At 42.1% G+C, this 21799-nt stretch overlaps 1 protein-coding gene across 3 annotated transcripts in view; it reads right to left on the minus strand.

Moving 5' to 3' along the window:
• Positions 1–6790: 6790 nt before the first annotated feature.
• The window catches only part of RASGEF1A (RasGEF domain family member 1A), a 146367-nt gene continuing 131358 nt past the window's right edge, over positions 6791–21799 (minus strand). For all 3 annotated transcript variants that reach the window (XM_064716335.1, XM_064716333.1, XM_064716334.1), the window contains 10 exons: positions 19017–19154; positions 15531–15752; positions 15195–15269; positions 14860–14952; positions 13113–13215; positions 12748–12827; positions 11923–12114; positions 10650–10773; positions 10329–10401; positions 6791–9431 (listed from right to left, as the gene is read on the minus strand). In XM_064716335.1, coding sequence (XP_064572405.1) covers positions 9407–9431; positions 10329–10401; positions 10650–10773; positions 11923–12114; positions 12748–12827; positions 13113–13215; positions 14860–14952; positions 15195–15269; positions 15531–15752; positions 19017–19154 — 1125 coding nt within the window. In that variant the 3' untranslated portion in view covers positions 6791–9406. The remainder of the gene's footprint in view (positions 9432–10328; positions 10402–10649; positions 10774–11922; positions 12115–12747; positions 12828–13112; positions 13216–14859; positions 14953–15194; positions 15270–15530; positions 15753–19016; positions 19155–21799) is intronic.

Here is a 21799-nt window from a genome sequence, read left to right on the forward strand (position 1 = left end):
GAATTTGTTTTAAGCTGTTTCTTTGAAATATGTTTTTACAATAACATTGTATAGAGCATAACACACTGGATTCAAATAATATTTGCTGTGAGAAGGTCAACCAGCTCAATTTTGCATCTCAGGTTCTACCCAGACCAGATACCAGAGTTTGTTCCTTGAACAACTTAAATTTACACCAGATTTACCTCACTTGGATACCTCGGTTGTTGCTAACAAAAATTGTAGGGTACTGGCGAGGACAAGATGAAATACATTGGTGTTATGCCTTGGGGTGAAGATACAAGTGGGGCACTCTCCTGAGACTCCAGCCTTTAAAACTCCAGGGCAGCTGCTGCTGTCCTGGCTGCACAAGAAAAATCTCTTCCAAATTGCCTCTCCTTGGCACCAGCACTGCTTGGCAGCCCTGGAGTGGACACAGAGCTAGGGCAAGCCCAGCATTGCTGCACCTCAGCTCTCAGACCCTGCCTCAGGAGGATGCACTTGTCCCAGTTCTCATGTTCTGGAAACACGGCAGAGTGCTGATAGCCAGGTGTCTCAGGTTCTGCTGTTTTCCACTGCGTGGTTGTGCTTATCAGCAACAGCGAGGGAGATCAGTGTCAGTGTCCCCGTGTGGGTGATGAAAACCGATGGGTGGTGGTGAAGGGGAAGGTCTGGACATGAATGGAGTCACCAGGAACCACTTGGGAAACTTTTTCCATTCAATATCCCAAAAGGTGCAAGCAAATGCATTGGAGTTAAAAGGAAGTCAGAACACTTGGAAATATTTAATATGGGCAATATACACAAGTGTTCCAAATGGCTCATGAGTTGAGCATTTCTGATCTTCCAGGAGCCCTTGCAGGCCCGGGGTTTCCCTTGTCTTAGTTCAGCTCCCTGCAATACCCACCTGTGGAGGTGTTGCTGTGGCACGCACCAGCTCAGCAGCTCCGTGCACCCCGTGTTTGAATGCACACCATTGCCTCTGTAATGGGGCCAGAACAGAAATAGAGATATGCCTTTATTAAAGACAAAGTGAGTTCAGTTACCTGAGCGTGTTCAGCTTCTGACTGCCTTTGTTTTGCAAGCACGTGTTTGTGAGCAGCAGTGTCCCAATTCCTGCTGTGAGCTGTGACCCAGAGCAGGGATGCTCTTTCCCATGTAAATCGGTAACTCTTCCTTGCATGTGTTTCCTTATGTCATCCAAGAAAGGGAGCAAGTTAGTTGTGCTTCAAACATAAAAATCTCTTGCTTGGGAGCAAGACCTGCTTTTGGCTTTCCCAAGCTGTGCTCTGCCTGCAGAGGAAGAATAAACTCCACATTGGGGGGGTTTATTTAGCTTGGGTGCTGCTGGGGCACTGCAGAGAAGAGTGACAGTGTCAGCCTTTGGAGTCACAATCTGTGTGCCCAGGGTCGGGGCTTGGGTTACACGGCCAAGTGCTGGGCCTCGTCCTCCTGTTTTGACAGATGCTGTTTACATAACACACTTTTTTTGAGCTGTGGTCCAAGTGTTTTCCTGGAGGAGTCACTGTGTTTTAGTGCTAGAGTAGTAAATATAGTAACACTTATTTCAATAGGAACATGCTCCACTGAATCATGAAGTAATTTTTGATTCTGTTGCGTGCTATTCACATAAATTGTAACCTTTTGCAAGGACAATGCAAGCTGTAGCCTTCCCTAGAGAGAAGTGTTCTTCATTAAAGGAAGTCAAGATGAGATTAGTTCAGGGTGGACTTTTAGTTTAAACCCTTGCAGGAATGAATGTGGGTTGTGCTTTTGAAATTGTTTAAAAATATAATATTCAATTAGACTAGTAGATACTGGTTTAGAGAATCAACAAATACAGATGGAAAACTGGGAAAAATTCAGGGAAATAGTTCTGGGTCTCCTGAATCCAGACGAAAATACTTTTATGTTTTTTAGTGTTTTAGTTTAGTAAAAGCCTTTGGACTCTGAGATGCACACACCTGTGAAAATCAAAACTTACTTGTAATCTGTGTTCAAGAAGAGAATGGCATCAGGAGGGAAAGAGAAGTGGTTGGTGAGCCCTGACCACTTGCACCTGAATGCAGACATTTAAATGGTTTTAGTTCGTGCCAAAAAATAAACTAGAAGAAAATTTTTGCCTTGTCAGATCCATGAATGAAAGGAATAAAGCTTCAAATAACCTTTAAAATGATGTTTCAGCATAAATTAGTAACTTATTGGTGCATCAGTGTAATCATAAAAGATTTCTGCGTATCAAAAGTAAGTGTAGCTTGATGTTCTTGCTGACTGTGACTCCCAAATACATCTTAAGGAGATAAATCATTCCAATTTTACTCAGCTGTGAAGGAAAATGAGGATAACGAGCTTAAGCTGTGTCTCATTGGTGCCCCAAGGATGCTCACCTGTTCCTTGTTGGGCCTGAGGGGCTGCCCTGGCCCAGGTGCTGCCAATGACCACTGAGCTGGGCTCAGTTAGCCCTGGGCAAGCCCTGCCTGCCCTCACTTGGGACCTGGAGCTGGTAGGGAAACCTTCTCCTCCTTCTTTTCCAAGGAATCTGGCTCTCTCCTGGCTTTGAGTAAGGTGAGTGTTTTATTATTTTTTGTTATTTTTGAGATTGCACTAGAAAGGGAACAGCTTCTACCTTTTTGTTAGGAGGCCTTATGTGTTTCTGTGGAGGTTGGCCTAAAGAGTAGGGGCTGGAGCTGGGATCTGTATGGAAGTGCTGTGCAGCAAAAGTACTTCTGACCTGCTGGTAGAATGTTAAATAAATCCCTTTTGTATGTAAGTCTATGTATAGTTTGCATAAGGTTTTATTGAAACACAGCTTTGTTTTGGTTAGTTTAGTCTCTTCCAGGGTAAGGTAAAGAAGTCGCCCTGAACTTGGAGTTTATGGTGATTTAACTGGTTTATTTGAGCTGCTCTAAATGTGTTTGTTATGTGGTGAGTTTTTCTGGAGCATTTTCAGTTCTTACAGCTTCAAGGTTGCCTTGTAGCTACAGGGCTTGTATGTACCACATCACTGAAGTGTTTTGACCTATGTCCTCTCAGCTTTCTCTATATATTTTGTAAAAACTTTGCTGGTGCAAGTTAACTTAGCAAAGGCTTTAGAATTTTCTTTCATAGGTAGAATACTTGGCCTTTTTACTTGACTTGCTGGTGAGGTGAAGGAGGACATGAACTCATTCCTCATTCGTTTATGGGGGTTGGTTGTTTTGGGATTTCTTTGTTATTGCTTTGCCATTTGTATATTCAGGTGAGAGCATTTGCTCTTTGCCAGCACCTGTGAGTTCTCAGGCTTTGAGTAGAAGTGCTGTTTTTAAAAAAGGCTGTATCTGTGAAGTGGAATTTAAGGCAGGGGCTATGGGACAGCCTTCATGGGTGTGCTGTCTGACCTGGCTCCCGCTGAAGGCAGTGGCAAATGTGCCCAGGCTGCAGAGTCACAGCTGTGAAACAACAGGGAAGCTTCTCCTGTGAGGAAAAGGGGGGAAATGAGCTTGTCCCAGTGGGATGGATGTGGAGGAGGCAGGAGGCACAGCGTGGCTCTGGCCCCGCGAGAGCCTCAGCTCTTTGCGCATTTCCTGCAGCCTCGTGCGAGCTTAAGTGGCTTCTTGCTGACTCCATTACAGTCCATGGGGAAAATGATTGTGTTAAAGGGATAGTCTGAAGCAAAAACAAAACCCTTTGAGATTGCCTGGTGCTCAGGAAGGCTTTGGAGAGCAGCTCTGAGACAGCTTTGGCTACTCTCAGGTTGCGACTGGCAGCTTTTCCTGGGGAGCAGCTGGGATGGTGCTCTGGCCTGTAAATGCATCCATGGGACAGATGTTGGGGGGGTGGTGTTTGTGTGCTCTTAAAAATCTTGTCAAAGTGATTTTCTTGGCTGCTGGATTATTGAGAAATTCTTTTTGGAATACTTGGATACTCAAAATTTTTAAGTTGTAGTGTTAAGTAAGAGGTTTATAGAAAAACAAAATGGGTTTGTTTGCATCTGTAAAATTATTAATTGCTTACTTGGATTTTGAAATGTGTTAGAAGTGGTTTGTTTTTTTTTTCCAAACTGAGATCAGGTCATCAACAGTGAGCTATTATGTGCCCAGACAAGAATAATTCACTGTTTCATGAAATTCTGGTATTGCCCTAAACATCCAAAACTTGACTCAACTCCATCACTTAAAACTGTGTTTGCTGAGTTCCTCAGTGCTCTGTTGCTGTTACTGAGGATATGTTGTACTTGGTTCTTTTATTTGATAGATATTTGTGGAGGTGGAGTGTTGTTAGCAGTATCTTCTTTGAATTGCATGTAAACAATGATGTGTAAATATTTTAAAGGAAACTTAGTGTTGACACTGATGGATAGCAGGATGCTATATTTAATTTAATATCCCACAGAATCAGAAGAGGCCATAGTGTGCTCATGTGACAGGCATTAAAGAGATGTTAAGTAGTTTTCTCTGTAATGAGATGCTGCTGGAACTCATTTGACTTCTGCCCCCAAATAGAATTTTAAGATTGCTGCTTAATCCAAAGCAGCTAGATAAGATTAGACATATTAGAAGCAAATTTCCACTAAATTTCAAGTTTCTTCTTTTCTGTCCTGTATTAGGTGAGGCTGTTTGAAGCTGGTGCTTTAGTTTGTGCTCCCTTTCGGCTTCCTTTCAATCCTGTAAAATGGTCTCCAGTCCTCGTGCTGAAGTAGGTTTGTGAACAGGACTCCTCTGCGTGCCCACAGACCTGGGGTTTGGCTTTTTGTTTGTATGAGTGTGTTTAGTTTTGGTTTGTTGGGGAGGTTTGGTTTCCTGCTAGGTGCTACTAATAGTTTCAAGTAACAAACAGTGTTTCTGACAGGACTTCTCTGTTTCAGTGCTTTTTATTCTTGGCTGTTGGGAGCCTGAGTAACCAGCACTGTGAAGTATGCATCCCAATAGATCAGAAACAGTGCATTTATTGGCTGTTGCATTTCCTCGTGGTTTGAATATCTTCCTCATCATGAAGGAGAGGGCAGAATATGCCTCAGAATGTCCAGCACTCCCTGCCTGGCACAGAATTTGATTGCTTCTGATATTTCTTTACTGAAGCAAACCAATATCCTTAAGTAACCTTACAGCAATTATCTGCATCCATTTTCTGTGCAAGAGCTGAATGTGCTGTCAGGAAGGCATAAAAACACTGATGTGAAAAATTGCTTATAACATGGGAAACACTAGAAATGCTTCCATTATTTATTATTACCATGTTAGAGAGATAGTTATAATTTTTGCTGTACCTCCATGTTACTGCAGAACTACATCCCCAAATGTGGTTTCTCTCTCTTCCAAAGCCCAAGATCCATATTGGGAAGCAGTGAAGGACAGCAAATTGTCAGAACCTCTGTCAGAGCCCATAGGAATATACTGGAACCTCAAAACATTCCCAGTTATCCCTGCCTTGCCGGGGACAAGCATGAAAGAAGCCATTGCTAATATTTGCAAGCTTACTGCTCTGGAAACTTCCTTGATAACATGCATTAACAGCTGCAGATGAATTCTTTCTGCAATTTGATTTTTAAATTATTTAAGTTCTTGCTGTCCACATAGCCCTATTCAAATGCTGCAGAGAGGAAGATCAAAGCTGTGCTTCCCCACACTGCTTGTGGGATGTTCTGGGAAGCTGGGGCTGCCCTGATAAAATTATAGATTGGAGGCTGAAGAGGGGAGATCTGTCAGCACATCCTCAGGAGAATCACTGGTTTCTCCCCTAAAGATGTACTATATCAGCTGGCAGCTAACTGCTCAGCTGAATTTTGCCCTGTGAGTTATTTGCTAAAAGCAAGTTGTTTCTTGGGAATTATTAACTTGATAAATCAAATTGCTGCTAACGTAACTCAGGATACCTTCCTGGCACTGAGCTCCTGCTTGTCACACTGCGCTGGGCTCTAATGGCAGTGAAGGGCCTGGAAAGCAATTTTATTGTTTACTCTTCTGCCTGTGTAAGTAGCTAATTTATCCTAATGACTGGATGGGACATAATTGGAAGTGAGTTTTCAAGGATGGAATATTCATATTAATTATGAGCGTGAACTGGCCATCAGGAAGACTCTTATCTGCTCGATCCTCTTATTGCTGGTAAACATCATTATCTGTTCTAATGAGCTGTGCTAGCGCTGTTCAGCTCTGCAAGAGTGGTGTGGGTGTCTGGTTACCAAAACCATTTCCCTAGAGAGCTTCCAGCAGATCAGAAATGCTTATTCAGAGCTCCTGCCTTTCCAAGGTGGGGTTTTTTTTTCTTTTCCCAAGGCTTATATCCCTGAGAAAGGAGTGGCACTTTGGTAGAAAAGGATTGGATTTTGTTCACAGCTCTGTGCTTGTGTGTTCTCCGTGTCACCTTGCAGAAGGGGCTTTCTCAAGCAGGGCATGAAGAAGGGCAGTGGCTGCAAGCAGAGGTGCTGGGGTGTTGAAATGCCACAGGAGACCCTGCTGCAGCCAGCAAATGCTCTGTGCTCTGCTGCTCAAAGGGTAAATACGGGGGGAAAAACCAAATTCAGCTCTTGTGACACAATAGGCTTTCACACAGTGGAACTGTTAAACATTTCCATTGAGAGAACAAAAATATTCTGTAGCACAGACCCTATCAAATCCATAAAATACTACTGCAGAAAGAACATGAAGTGGCAGTATGTTGTTGACTTAGTGTTGCTCTTGCCTTTGCTGAGAGAAATTTAAGCATTTCATAATAAAGCTTTTCAAGTCAGAAGGTGACCAGTTGGTTCCCTGTGACCATATTGCCTTCCACACCTCATTCAGTTTCTGGTTTGATACATTTGCAAGGGAAAAATAACTATGGGAAAAGTTCGTCATGGTTGAAGCAATTTCTTTTTTTATTAATGCAAGCACATCCAGTCAAACACAGAATATCCTGCTTTATGGTACAGCTTTATATTTAGCATTTCAGCTCAGAATAGCAAAACACAGTTTTTAAGGAATGTATCAAACTTGGGGAGGAAAATAAAAGGGAACCAATGTAGATACTGCATGGATTTCAAGTATATGCTTGGACTGATTGACCGGCAGAGTGCACATTCATGTGAAAGCTCTTTCATACATTTACAGAAAGTGTTCTAAAATTGAATTTCAAATATATATTTTTTTCCTTAAATTTTAAGCATCCCTTTTAAACTTCAATTACATAAACAAAGCTGATATACAATCCCTCGTATAGTGTCTGACAATGTTACTAGCTAGAACATCTCTGAAAGTGCAAAACACTGTAATAATACAGTATAAATATTCTTTCTGGAATCCAGGGCTGAAGACCAGTACTTCAGCACAGGAAAAATAGCAGCAGGTCATAAGAATTATCCCTTCCCCTTTCCTGGGCTGTTCTTGTTAACTGTTAGTATTCTACTTCTTCTTTCCTCGTGGTGTAACTTGCTTTTGTTTCTCTTTGATGCCAATGCTATGGGAATGGCAAAATGTTGATTTGTCTCCCTTCCTTACATCAACTTACTCCTCTAATTTGAAATATTTGCCAAGGGGGAAGTGAAAGAGGGAAAGCATTTTCATTTTTCACCGTGCTCCAGGGCCAATAAAGCAAATTTCTGCTAAGTGCTTGCATCAAACAGTGGCACTGCAATTGGCTGTAGGCACTCAGGCAGGGAGAGTCTGCAGGGCTGCAATAAACCAGACCCTCAGTCCAGCAAGTCTTGCCCCTTCTTCAACAGAGGGCAGAATAAGATAAACACCATCCACCTAGAGCTGGCCATTTTTAATAAATCCTTGCAGAGATCCTCTGCAAGGCTCTGCCAGGGAGGCTGTGGCCACTGCCAGCTTCAGAGGGACTGTTTTTGTTGGGCTTTTTTTTTAAATGAACAAAAAAGAAAATACAAACCAGTCCAATAATCTGCCTCAAGTTATTATCTTACATTCAGCCCTCAAGCCTTCAGAGGGAAAATTACTGGAAAAGAAAAGTAGGCATTTGTGGGTAATAATTTGTTCATTAGACAAAATAGAAAAGCAAACAGGCTCAGATTAAAACCTTTCTTAACTCAGAGATCAGTTGACAAAAGCCCTAACTGTATTTTTCTTTTTCTCCCTGGAAAGAAATACCTTGAACTTAACAGAAGCTCTTCAGGTACTTAGTCAAATTAGGTGTAAACTCAGTACTAAAAGGAGAAATTAGAAATGGCAAGCATCAGTGGGTTTGCAGATCACCTCTAATTTTGGTACTGACCTGTTCAAAGGTTTGACTAATTTCTTAAGAGTGTTTACCCTTGGATTTCAGTGGGTGCTGTCCCAGACAGGTAACCATGGCTTGCAAAAGGCTAGAAAAACTTACATTCCAAGTGTGTCTTTGTTTAATGGTCTGTAAATGCAGACTGGACTTTTCAAAGGAACCAATGGAATTAAATGACCAATTCACAGCAATCAACTCTTCTTAAGCTTTAGCCTTAACTTCAAATTGGACATCTGAGTTTACTTCCCCTTCTTCCCTGGCCCATGCTGATTTTCTTGTTTTCCAAAGACTCTTTTTAGAAAAGCATATTAGGCCTGTTTTGCAGAGATTATAATCTAGGTTAGACATTCTTCTCTTCAAACATAACAAACAAAAAAAAATTCCCTGATTTTTCAAAAGGAAAACACAAACTATTCTGACAGCCAGAATGTAAAGGATAGTTCCCAGAAGTATGAACACTTAGACATGTGTGCATCCCCACAAGTGCACACACACATACTCACACACAAACACACAGACCCAGTAGTTACCCCCTCTCACCTCTTTACATCACGTAACAAAAATAGGTTTGCTGCACCATCAGTGTTACAGGCAGGTATACTCTACTTCATGTGCCATAATTCTCCACTTTATTTAAAAAGTACATTGTAGCTGGTTTGGAGACATCCATATTTTTATTTCCCTTACTTCCAGCCCCGTCAGAAGGTACAACTACACAAGCTCAGTACCTTGTAAGGCACTATTTGCTGATGGAGGAGAGGAACAAACACTTGTGAACAATTCTGTGAGCAATTCTGCTGATTTGAAGGAGACCCCTCATTTCAAAGCTAGGGAGACATACTGAGTGTCCTGTAGGATACTGGTCCAATGGGGTATTTAACCTGAACACTGGCTTCAGTTAGGATGTGTGTTTTAATTTGTATTTTTTTTGGTGGAAGTAATAAAAAATAAAAATTTGGATGCTGATAGAATAAGATACCATCTCCCATGATACATTTCATCTCTGAGAACAGGGCCCTGCCCTTTTATTTAAAATAAAAAACCAAAACCCTTCAGTAAGTGCCTTAAGGTTGACATGTGAAATATTTACCACATTTTATTTCATAAAAGTTACTGTATGTACAAAACAGACCTCATCCAGTGAGGTCTTTCTTAGCTCAGTCCAAGTCTTTCATTCAGGTTGTAAAAACATGTCCATTAGATGTGCTTTGAAGTCTGCAAATCTGATCCAAATTTCTCAGGCTCTATTAAGAAGAGTTGTCCTAAAAGACAAAGCAATAAAAAAGAAAATAAAAATTAGCTTTTCTATCCCAACAAAAAGGTTTTCATTTTTGGCAATAGATCTATCTGGCATCACTAGCTAACAGCATCTCTTCAAGGGATAGATTTTCAACTGCTAGAAACTGGAATAAATCTGTGCATTTCAGCAGAGATGCTGACATTAAATGAGGTGAAAATGTAACTTGCATAACGTTACCTCAGGCCCCTGGGATCAGCTCAGGCATGTAGCACATGAAGTGTGTCTGTCACCCCAAACCACTGCAGGCTGAGCAGTGCTGGGTTTAGTGCAGGGTGCATTGCGTGGGGACATCCCAGGAAATGTTAGGATCCATAGGATCCATGTCCTCTTGTCTGGGACAATGCAGTCCCCACGTGCCTGACAGATTCTAATTAAATGATCTCATCATGTACAGGGGAGTGGTGCTTCCCATTCTCAGGAGGATGAGGAGTCTTTGAGACTTTGTCCCTTAGGGTTGGCTGACAATTACCATACTCCTAGAAATTTTCATCCTTTTATATGATTTGTAAGAGCACCACTGTGATGCGAGCACTTTGTTAGTGTCTCTATAGGTTTGTTCCCCTGAGAAAATCATGTCTGAACACTACTACAAATGCAGATTATTTTCCTCTATTTGATAGCCTAAATAAAGGATATTCTCTTTCACAGCCCCAGCAGTGATCTTGCAGCCTCAACAGATCTGGCTGCAAAAGCTGTATCAAAATCCAAGCTCCACTGAAATTTTTTCAGATTGAAACTTTGAAGGAAAAAGAACAGTATTAAGGTTTTGGGCTGGGTATGCAAATAGGACAGAAGAAGCTGGTGGTTGCATGCCCCTGTGTGTCTGCCAAAAGACTCATGTTCTGATGAAGCTTCATACCTGAGTGTTTTCCAGCTGTCTTTTTCCATGTGGTTTTCTGGACCTTCGCTTTCAAAGGATGCAATGAACAGAGCTGGAAAAAAAAAAAAGGTAGCAGCAATCAGATACATGAGTTCTTTATCTGAGGGAAAAAAAATCTAAGGGTTACAATATAGCAGATGTAACTTATGAAATCTGTTCTCATCATAAGCAACAGGAAAGTTAGAAACACTTAGAAAATTACTAGTAAAATATGGTTTTAGATGTATATATTTTTCATCTGCATATTTTGGGTTTTAACACATAGAAAGGCTCACTATAATATTCAGCAAAGGATTTTACCTTCTTCACTATAAATAGGTGCTGTGAGTAGATAGGTCTGGATTTTCTTGTCTTTTTCAAAAGGACACTCAACCTGCTTCCATGTCAGGAAATCATGAATCTGTCTTGAAATTTCCCAGAACTTCTGCATGAAGTGATTAAAAGAGTATTATTAAAGTAGTACTTGTTTTATTTGAATATTAGTTCATTTCTATTTCAGAGCCTCTCAGTCTTGTTCTTTATGCTGCTTTTCTTATTGCCCCTTACTCAGACTTGGATGGAATTGGTCACAGCACCAGCCTGACAGAATTCAGGAAGTATTTGGACAGTGCTGTCAGGCACGTGGTGTGACTCCTGGGGTGGTGCTGTGCAGGGCTGGGAGTTGGGCTTGGTGATCCCTGTGGGTCCCTTCCAACTCTGCCTATCCTGGGATTCCTTGTTACCCTATCTTCTTATGGCTCCCCTCCTTTCCCCCTCTCTTGCTGGTTCCTCACCTGCTGCCAGCCTCAAGTTTAGGACAGTGTTAGCTCATCTGATCTTTTGCCTTCAGGTTTTTTCAGCATCAACCTTTCCTTCCTATATAATAATGCCTATTTTCTGTGTGGAGTGTCTAAATTCCTGTGACGGGAATTCCTGCAACTGGACAGTAAATAGTTTATTTGCTTTACTTTTTATATTTCCGAACTTCAGTTTAAACGAATTGTGACATATCTGATCTTTTCAGAAAGCACTTGTTACATTTGGGAGATCACGGTACCATACAGAAACATTTAGATATCCTTTCCTTCCCAGGATTTTAAGACATCTGTAATTACTCAGGGCTTGCCCTGTATCTTCTAAATCTGTAATTACTCAGGGTTTGCTCTGCATCTTCTGTGTGCCCCCCTCCGCTTACACAACCTTAATGATGACAAAGTGTTGTCTATAAGTTTCTTTGACAGACTGTGGTCACTTGGACATGCATGTTTATTAACTGGGGAGAGAACCCAGAAGCTGCAGAGCCTCCCTTGCAGACCTGATAAACCCCACTGCAGCCAGCCAAACTGATAAGGTGAACTCAGCTAAGGCTGATGGCTCGGGCTGAAGTGACCTGTTCAATTGGGTCAGGTATGATGGCTTGCTGCCACAGAAAAGCAGCTGCTGGCTTTCCCAGAATCTGATTCCAACCAAGTCCCCAGGGTGTGACAGCATTGGTGTGGCCTGTGCGGGCACTGAGGGACGGGTGAAGCACTGGGGCCAGGCTGCAGCGCCCCAGCTAGGGTGGCACAGCGCTCTGGGCAGCAGCAGGGCCCACCTTGAAGTTGATCTGCCCGTTGGGCAGGCGGTTGGTGTGGATCTTGTGCAGGAAGTAGATGTCCTTGATGAAGAGGTTGAAGACGGGGATGACGATCTTCTCGCGGCTGCTGTGGGCGCCCTGCGAGCGCTGCGCCGCGCCCTGCAGCGCCGTGCGGTAGTTGCAGAAGTTGCTGGAGGGGTCCATGTGGTGCTGATTTTGTACAGGGGGGAAAGGCAGACAAGTAATACATGTTTCTAAGAATTAACAGCTTTGCTCTAGCCATCAGAGTTTATTCTTTGTAACTTCATTTGGTTCCTATTTAAATTTTCAAGGTAGGGTAGCTTTATACTGATCAGGTCTGGGCACAGGTTTTTATAACTTCTGCCGTGCTTGGAAGGAGGGCTCCTGTACTGGCTTTGCATCTATTCCATGAACAAAGCAGACCCAAAGGAAATCATAAATGACTCTCGGGGGGGAAAAAAACCAAACTTCTCCTTTGCTGTCACCTCTGTTTCTGATGGTGGTTTCAATCAGGTTCTGTTTCCATGCAGGTCTCCACTAGGTGGAGTCCTCCCATTGGTTTTAAGGGCAGCATTCACTGGAGTGGAGACTGCCTCGAAGTTAAATTGGCAAAAATACTCTAGGAAGAAATAATCTAGAGAGAGCTGGCATCCACTTTTCACTGCAGACAAGTAGAGAGTTTGAAATGGAGCAAACTCTCTCACAACGTTTATGTGCTGGTGACCACTGACAGAGGTGCCTGCTCTCTGACACAGTAGCTAGCAGAGGTTTGGATGAAACTATTTGGTGGATTTCTATATGAAGTCCAAACTTTATACATACCTCTAAAACATCAAATTTGGCTGTTTTGACCTTGGACCAGGTTTTCTTTAGCCGTGCCACAGGGCTCAGGTTCATGCCAGCTGAATGCAGGGAGAGAGGAGACAAAGAAACAAGTGAGTTGAAAAAATACTGGGCTAATACAACTGGGCTTATGTATCACCAGCACACATTCTGGGAGGTGTCTCAGGCTGACAAGCTGCTGCTGAAGCTCTCCCACCCACACAGGAATCTGTCACTGCAGACTCTGTCCCTGGGAAATGTGCATGCTGATGTGCTGGGCCAATTCAGGGCAAGTGTGAGTGTAGTCCTGCCAGTCAGGTTGGGAAATGGAGATGTCTTTTGCCACCTGTGCTAAGGATACTCACAGATGATAGCCATCATGGAGTTGAAGTTTCCAATGTTGAAGCATTCTCTTGCCACATCAATGAAAAATTCCACCATTCTTGTGCGCTGCTTTTTCTTTACAACCTGGAGAAAAACCCAAGAGGGAAGAGATGGTCTGAATTTTGGAAAGGATGTCCAGCCAAAGGCACTGGAGCAGGTTCAGTGAATAGACATTTCAAGACTTTGTCTAGCTAAATCTTAACGTAGGCCTCAGGATTTTTTGTAAAGAATATTTTTTAATAAAACAGCAGAAATATTTGGGACGACTACCAACTACTTGTGTAGTTGTGGGGGAGTGCACATCTTTGTTTATACAGAGAAGTCCATGTCTTGGGCAGTTCTGTATAAACAAGCTGGATACTTTCAGCCATTTCCTGTTACTGGAAAAGGAAGATAACATGACATGGCTATCAGAATATATGCAATACATTTAAACCTCTCAAAAATGGGGGGAAGCATCAGACTTAAAGTCAGGGGCATGGAACCTAAATATGAGAGAAAGCAGCTGCCACATCCTGCTTTTCTGGTTCTGCTGCATGTACTCCTGAATGACCTGTTGAGAGCAGGCAGTGAGGATGAGCAAATACACAAATTCCCACCCACACAAATGTGCACAGCATCAAGCAACTCATGCTGAGCATCTCATCTGCAAATTCTTTTATAAACTGCAAAACAAAATGAATTATTGCCTGGATTGCATTCATTCATGAAAATATTTTCCCTGTTTAAACCTAAAAGTTCTCTGGCTTATGTAAAAATGGCTCCTAAGCAGTGACTGCAGAATCTCTGACCTAAGTACAGAATACCTAAGTATTCTGTCATATCCAAAGAAAATGGTTCAGTAGTCAAAGGTCTGGCTTAGCCCTCGGTGTGCTAAAAACCTTTCTTTGATGGTTTCTTAAATGTATGAGCCCTACCAGCCAGATCTGCAAGTGTCTTGGTGTGCTCTGCAATGCATTTCTGAGAGCAGGAAATCCTAAGAGATTAGGATCAGTGCACTGGACTTCATGCAAATGCAGCAGGCATTGGGATTCCCATGGAAGGGTGCCTGACCAAGCAGGAATAGGGAAAAGAATTCCAATTTGCTAGAACTTGAATTAATAGAAATCTAAAAAATCATAATAAGAAGCTAAAAAGAGAACATACATGGGAAAAAAGGTTTCTGGGCAGTTTTCTTCTATTTCTTTGCCTATTATATGACAGACGTTAACCTCTAGTAAAGTTATTCCTCCTCTCTTACTTTTTTTTAAACTTTGTAATAATACACTTTCTTTTAAGATTTTTAAGAAATCTTGATTTTTCTACAATGAATGTTGTATGAATAAAATGAATGAATATAAATTTAAAAATTAATATATCACAGTGCTAATGTTACCTAAATGCAGTGGAAAGACAGCTGTTTACTGGTAAATCTGCATTTAAAGAGGAATATTTTTAAGAATCTTTTGCTGTATTTAAAAATGGATAAATCCTAAAGAGCTCCCAACTCAGTCCACACAAGTTCCATTTCCCTGCATGACTAATGCAGCTGCACAAAATTAAGGAATATATGCAAAGTCAAACATAGCCTTGAACTCTTAATCATATGAGCATGCAAATAATTTAATGCTTGAATAATGCTATTATCTTTAATTGCACTGCTAATGTGTAAATCTCATTTAGACCACTGCCTGCCTCTTGTCCTTAAGGCAGGATCCCTTTGCTGTCTTGTTTTCTGTGCACACCTACCCGACAAATCTCTGTAGCCACCAGCATGCTGAGACAATTGAACCAATTGTCATAGGCCTCCAAATTATAGGTTTTGGTCACGTCACTTCGGCACTGGAAGAGAACAGGTCACCTGTTAAACCTCTCCTGTGGCATTATAAAGTCAAAGTTTACCCAAGGATAAACTTCCTTTTCATATCTTAACAAAATCTTGTTGTTTGTGTTTTAAGGCATGAGCTTAAGGAAGCTTAGGAAATGTCAGTCTTTGTTGCACAGGGTGTACTCAAATTATGGAGTTATTATTCTTTACCCTGGTTCAGCTATGTTTCTTTTTCCATCTGTACACCTTTCTGTACCTTGTGATTATCCAGGGAGTCCATGTGGCTGACAATCTGCATCAGATCCTCTGGATAAATGTTGCTCACCCTTTCCTGTGTTTGGAGAGAGGAGAGATTGTCATTGTACAGACAAACAGAGTTCTGTGAAAACAAATCAAAGTTAGGAGAACATTTAGGTAACTTTATCTTCCTAGAGCAAGGTGCTTTTATCAGTGTACCTCAATGATCTTGTTCATTACCTGACTTGATACTTTATTAATACACTGGAGGCTCTCAGTGAAGCCATAGTCAAACTCCTATTGATGAGTATGTTAATAATGTTAATATTTATTAAATAGCAAGCACAAGTCTCACCAGCTCGATGTAGGTCAGCTGCTGTGCCAGGATCAGAGGGTCACAGCACACACTCAGGATGTCCTTCTGGGTTGACTGCGGCTTGGTTTTGAGGATGGTGCCCTTGTCAGTGACAGGCTGCCGGAATTTCTCTCTGATTTCCTGGTACTGGCTCCGTGCAGAAAGGGCCATCAGGAGATTCTGTGTCATCTGGCTAATGATCTTTTTCACTGTTCCATTTTCCTAAGCAGAAGGGAGAAACAACAACTGCTGAAAACCTTTAGCTATTGCAGACATGGATCACCAGAGAATTTCTGCCTGGGAAAAATAAATGCCTATTATCCATTTTCTTTCATCTTTTCTGAGCTGATCGTTCTGTGACAAATGACCTTGTCCTAAATACCCACACAACTCCATAATGACACTGCTCTTCCTGCCTTCCCAGCCCTGCTTGGCTTGGCTGGCAGGTCTGCTCCTTTGGGGAGTGCCCCATTTCAAAGGCATCTGTGTGTGCAGCTGGAGTGGGCATGGGAAAGGTGCTTGCACAAGGCTCCCTGGAACCCCTGTGCACCAAGGGCCAAAAGCTCTCATCCTGATCACACCCGCTGATGAATCCAGTCTGTCTAGCCCAAGCACAATCCAGGGAATTCACATAATGTCCAGGAATATACCCCTACAATATCCTAACTTAGCTTTCAACAGCTAAGTATCCAAATATTTGTTAGAGCACCATATACATCATGTTCTCAGAAAACTAGGATGCCTTTCCTGTTTATCGTGTGCATATTTTAAATGTAAGATTTGTAAGGATTCATTGAAAGGTAAAGCCACAGGAACACAATCCATCTGCTCAGTGTTTTGACAACTAAGCTGATTTTTTTTTTTCTGCCACTGTGTCCTACAGACATTTCTCAGACATCACCCCCAAAGAGCTAACTTGATTGCTTTCCTATTCCTCCACCCTGTCTGCTACTGCTTTAAGTGACCCAGGCTTCTTCTGCTGCTAGGAGAATTAATTCAACCAGACAGTCCTTTTCCTCACAGAATCATTCTCCTGCTTTCATGCAAATTACTTTTCTTGAAGTTAACCACAAGGTTCACTTGTGCCAGTCCTCACTAGACAGAACTGCAATGAATCTGTGACCATTCAAAGGAGCCACTGCTGTGCAGTGATGGCTGAAATTATGCAGCAGATGTGGGAGATGACTACCAAATACTTGTATATTGCCTGTTATAATTAAGCAATAATGGTGTCAGAATGGTGCTTTACAAGGCAATAATCTGACTCCCAAGTGAAATCAAATGAAAAGCTGAAGGCAGTGTAGCTCATCTTGAGGCTGGATTACTGCTGAACAGCAGCTGTCTGGAGTCATTTCTGATACTGTGCTACAAGTGTTCAGAAATGCCAAGGGAGCCTGGTGGAGGGGACTGAAACAAAGCAGAATTCTCCTCTCTTATGCTGAGCTTTCCACTGTGAATGGTTTGCCTTGCCCACGTGTCTGGGAGGAAGCAGACCCGCTGACAGGATTGCAGAAAATGACACTTGAGGATAGGTGAGAGTATTGCAGATGTTATGTAAAAGTGAGGAAAGAAACTCAGCCATGAAAAGCTGTGGCTTACTTTAGCTATTATGAATTCATTAGCATCCTAATGCTTAGACAATTGTCCTTAGGAGTTTTAGCAGTTTCCTTGTACCTTGTGATTATACTACTTTTTCCCTAATTTTCCCTACAACTTTGGAAGATAAGTCAATGACTGTACAATGACTTGTACCTGTTTGAGTTAATTTTTATTTACTTTGGGGTGGAATCCTGGCTGTAGCTTTAGCTATTTGGTATGCTGCTATCACCAGGACAACACCTGACTGCTTTGTGTAAGTTCTCAGGTGACTTTCTAACTTCATGTATGAAGAATAATGACCTAAGGGGATTTGAAAAAGTTTTAAAATACAAAACAAACCCCCAACCTTTACCATAATTCCATGCTGAAGCATAATTCAGTGTGCTAACAAGAACTTAGAGTGAGAGCTGCTTTTTGTCAGTGTCAAATTAGTATTTCCTAGGGGTCAGATGAAGCACAGCTCTCCATTGGTGAACTTTGATTAGCCTTGTTAAGGGGGTAAATGAGGTGGTGCTGTAATTAACGGATGCCATCAGATGCCTCAGACACCACAGCACGGAGCCATCCCACAAAGATGGATTTTCTCAAATGACCATTATTCATACATAAGAGTGGGAAGGAAGAAGGTGAAAGAAAGGGCACAACTCTTTTCTAGTTCAAAGTAACAGACAAATTAAATACTGAGAAAGAGATGCTAAATAAACCTCTGCCAAGTCCCAGAAGGCTAAAGTCCTATTTCTTCTTCCCCTCCTCCTGAGGCACTGGCATTCTCATCCAGCACCCACCCAAACATCTCTGCTGATGCAAAAAAACTGATGTACTTCCCTCAGCTCACTGTGCTGTCCTAGCCCTGACTCATGCCCTGCTGTCAGACCTGTTGTTCTTCATTTTCTCTCTACTTGAATCAACAAAAGCACATAACACAACTGTCTTCCTGGTTCCTCCTAATTGTTCTCAAAAGTATCTTGAAGTTGTGGGTTTAAATACAACAAGAAGCTTCTACTTCTACAGAAGTAAGACTTCACATTTGTACAAGCACTTTACAACTAATTCTCTTGCAGGTCTTGATTATACTATTATACTCTTCCTTCTGTCTATTGCTGTGAGCAGTGATTTTCTCAATGAACAAAAAGTGCAGGCTTTGTGAATGATGGGAAAGAGCCAAAACTCACAAAAAAAACCCCAACAACCCCCTCTCCCCTGGCCCCCTCCAAAAGATTAGCACCCCTTGTTTTGTTCCTATTCACTTTATCTGTTTGCTTTAGGTTTTTTCAAGGCCTAGTTTTCTTCACAGGCTAGAAACTCAGAGCTGTTAGACTGGTGATGGACTAGCTAGCAGAGCTCAAAGATAACTTCTTTCTGGAAATACTGTGCCTGTCACCTGAAACATTGCAATAAACTTTTTTTTTTTTGTTAGAAGCTGGGAATGAGGTGCTAAATAATAAACACCTTCACCTTGGCCAGGAGTACATGTGATACAGCTAGCTGGTGTGTCCTGCAGAACTTAGACATACAGAGCAGGGACAATGTACAAAGGATTGGAATGTACAAAGTAAGCCATGTACAAAGGATGTTCTGTAATTCATTATTAAATCCTCTTGAGCTTTTCTAGTTCCTGTCCTTTCTCCTCCTGCACCACGGTCATTTTTCATACTGCCAGGACTATTTTCTCTCTTCTCCTTACACGTGGTGATTAGATGTAGACAGTTCCTGCTAATGCACCATTAAGTCCATCAGCAGCCCATGTCCTGTGGTTACCCTGACAACTCAGCAAGGGCTGCTGTGGCTCATTTAGGAAATGCTGCCTGCAGGATGGCACAGAACGTGGCACAGTTCATGGAACAGTTGACAAATACTCAAGCACTTTTCTTTCCTTCCCACCCCTACCTCATCACATTGTGTGATCCTGTGAGCAATCTCCTTCAGCTCTTTCATGGATTTTTCATCTTGGAAATCATAGGGGAAAGTTTCAGTCCATTCCTTCAGGAGCTGAATGATTTTGGCAGCGAAGGATTTTAGTTTTGCCTAGAAAGAAGCAATGAGTTGATTACTGATCACAGACCTGTTTGACTGCAGATTAATTGGCTGATAAAGGTTCACAGAAATCTGGAGATGCCCTTGAAAATTCTTTGCATTAATAGTAAGTGATGGGGACAAAAAAAAGAACAAATTTAACTGTGCACTAGATTCCTAAATAGCATCATTTACCCTCCTTTCATGGTGATGTCTCTTACCAAACACTGTGAAGACATTTTCAAGGTGAGTTGTATAAAACCAGGAGGATGACAGAGCAGTTCAAGTGACTTGTTTAACTGAAGTCCATGAGGTTTAAGCTCATTTCTGCCATCTGAGGCAGCAGTTCTGCAGTGTTTGCACTCAAATGTGTACAGACCAGTACTCTACCAACCATGTTCATGAGAAACATTCACAAAGACATTTCAGTTCTATAGAATTCATCAGACCATCCAGGCTGGGCTGTATATGACACCAATGAATGACAGGCAAGACGTGTGTATTTGCTCCATGACGCATAAATCAAAACAGACTTTGACAGTAAAAGGTATTGGCTTCTGTTCAAAAAGCTATCAACCACTGAAAGGGCAGAGAGTATTTTTTTCTTTTTTGGTTACCTGTGAATCTTCTAAGGTTTTTGATCAGTTAGACCTGAATTGGATGCCAGTTACTCCCCTCTCCATTGCATCAATGGACAGCAGCATCAAAACATCCAAGGGAGCAGTCTTGTAAAATTGGGAGTGTGAGTGCTAAGAACTTGTAATGAGCAAGAAGAACCAGACCTTAATTTAGGCTGTATTTATCCTCCTACCCAGCTTGTGAGGCACAGAGGAAAAAAAGGAAGCTCTGTTTGTGTTCCCTGCCCAGCTGTGTGAGTGCAGAGCTCCCTGGAGCAGCAGCAGCTCCCTGTCCCCAGCCCAGCCCTTTGGGGACAGGAGGGCTGTCAGCACGGCACTGCCACCTCAGCAAACTGCTGCAACAGAGAATGTCTCCCAATACTGGTAGCAGCTCCTGCCAAAACAGCATCTCATCATGGCATGCCCCAGTTTATCTAATCAAAACCAAAGGACAATGAAATTAAGCTGGTTTTGTTTTGCTTTTTTGTTTAATATCTTGTATAGTCAGTGATATTAATAATCATTGATAAAGAACTTTTAATTTAAACCATGCACCCTTGAATCCTCAATCTGACAATTAGCCAGTGCCTCCTTGTAGGTCTAGAGGGAATTTTCATGAGTTGTTTTGGTTTTTTTAAGACCTGCAAACTGCTAACATGCATTTCCTACCTTTTTTATTGACAGCATTTAATTGATGCTGCTAATGAGATAAACACAGAATAGCTGCATAGGGAGGGCAAAACCAAAACACCCCATTCTTTTTGCCAGCAGTGTCTTTGCATTCCTGCAAAGCAGTGTCTGTCAGTGCCCCTTGTGTGCAGCTCCAAGCTATTTCTCAGCAGTGTGGGACAGAGTTCCAGATTACAGCTGCCTGTCCTCCAAACTCCCACTGTCCTCTGCCTTGGGGAAAAGACAATTTATACTTATTTGCCAGGAAATGCATGGAGCCTGACATTATTAAAAGAATAATCTGTAGGTGGTGATGGACCATTAATTAGCCAGGGAGTGCACTTCCATTCAATTAAAGTGAACAGGTATGTGCCAACTCCACTTCTGTTTACCAAAAAGCTGCTACAGAACTATTTTTAGTACTAATAATCTTTCTAGTATTAATCATTCTTTTTCATTTTTGGAACTGAAAAAGGAGTGGTGAGGGCAGAAAGGTTTAAAAATCTCACCTTAGGCTATGGCAAGCATCTCCATATGAACACTCAGTTCATGAAGAATTTATAGCTTGTCTAGACTGACCCCAGCAGCTGAAGAGGCTACATCAGTCACAGCTGATGCTTTTTTAATGCTGCTGTGTCCAAGATTGCTCCTTAAAGCCAGGAGCCCACTGAAGAGGTAGCATTAGCTGGCACGATTTGAAGTAGGTGCAGCATAACACCAGGCTGTATTTCGTCAGTATTTTTAGGCACTGATATAGAAGGAGAAGATTTGAAGGAGAAAAATGAAGCTTTGTTCTTGTAGTACTCAGCCAAATTACCCTAAATTAGACTCCATGTACCGCTTAAAACACAGTGATTTATGAACACTGACTTCACATCTCTTGTATCTATTTTTGAGTCATTATGGTGTGCCCTCTTCGTATGGCAAGCCAGGCATGTTGCAAGACAAACTGCACTCCTCGGGTTTAGAAAAGCTCAGTGTTTCATCAGCTGCCTTCTAACTCTGATGGCAATAAGGTGCACACTTTCTGAGAGCAGTGCTGGGAGGCTCAGTGCAGCAGAGCAGGGCATTTCTGTTCCAGGTGCACTCTGGTGGAGCCAAAGCAGCAGGATAGGCTCAGTGCACGTGGTGGCCCACGTGGAAACATCACAGACCTGGGGGCAGCAGCAGCAGCACAGTTCCCTCTCTGCCCTGGCTGCAATAAACCCACCAGCCCACTTTTCTCCAGCGCTGCTCCAAACATGGGCCTCCCCTTGTGAGGTCTCTGGAGTCCATGGGAATACTTCTCCCACAAACATTTCTTTGAGAAGAGAAATAACACTATTAATTCAAGTGTTCTGTGGATTGACCCTGTTCCTGAGACAAGACAGG

The sequence above is a fragment of the Zonotrichia leucophrys genome, chromosome 6 (assembly GCF_028769735.1).
Source record: "Zonotrichia leucophrys gambelii isolate GWCS_2022_RI chromosome 6, RI_Zleu_2.0, whole genome shotgun sequence".
Lineage (NCBI taxonomy): Eukaryota > Metazoa > Chordata > Aves > Passeriformes > Passerellidae > Zonotrichia > Zonotrichia leucophrys.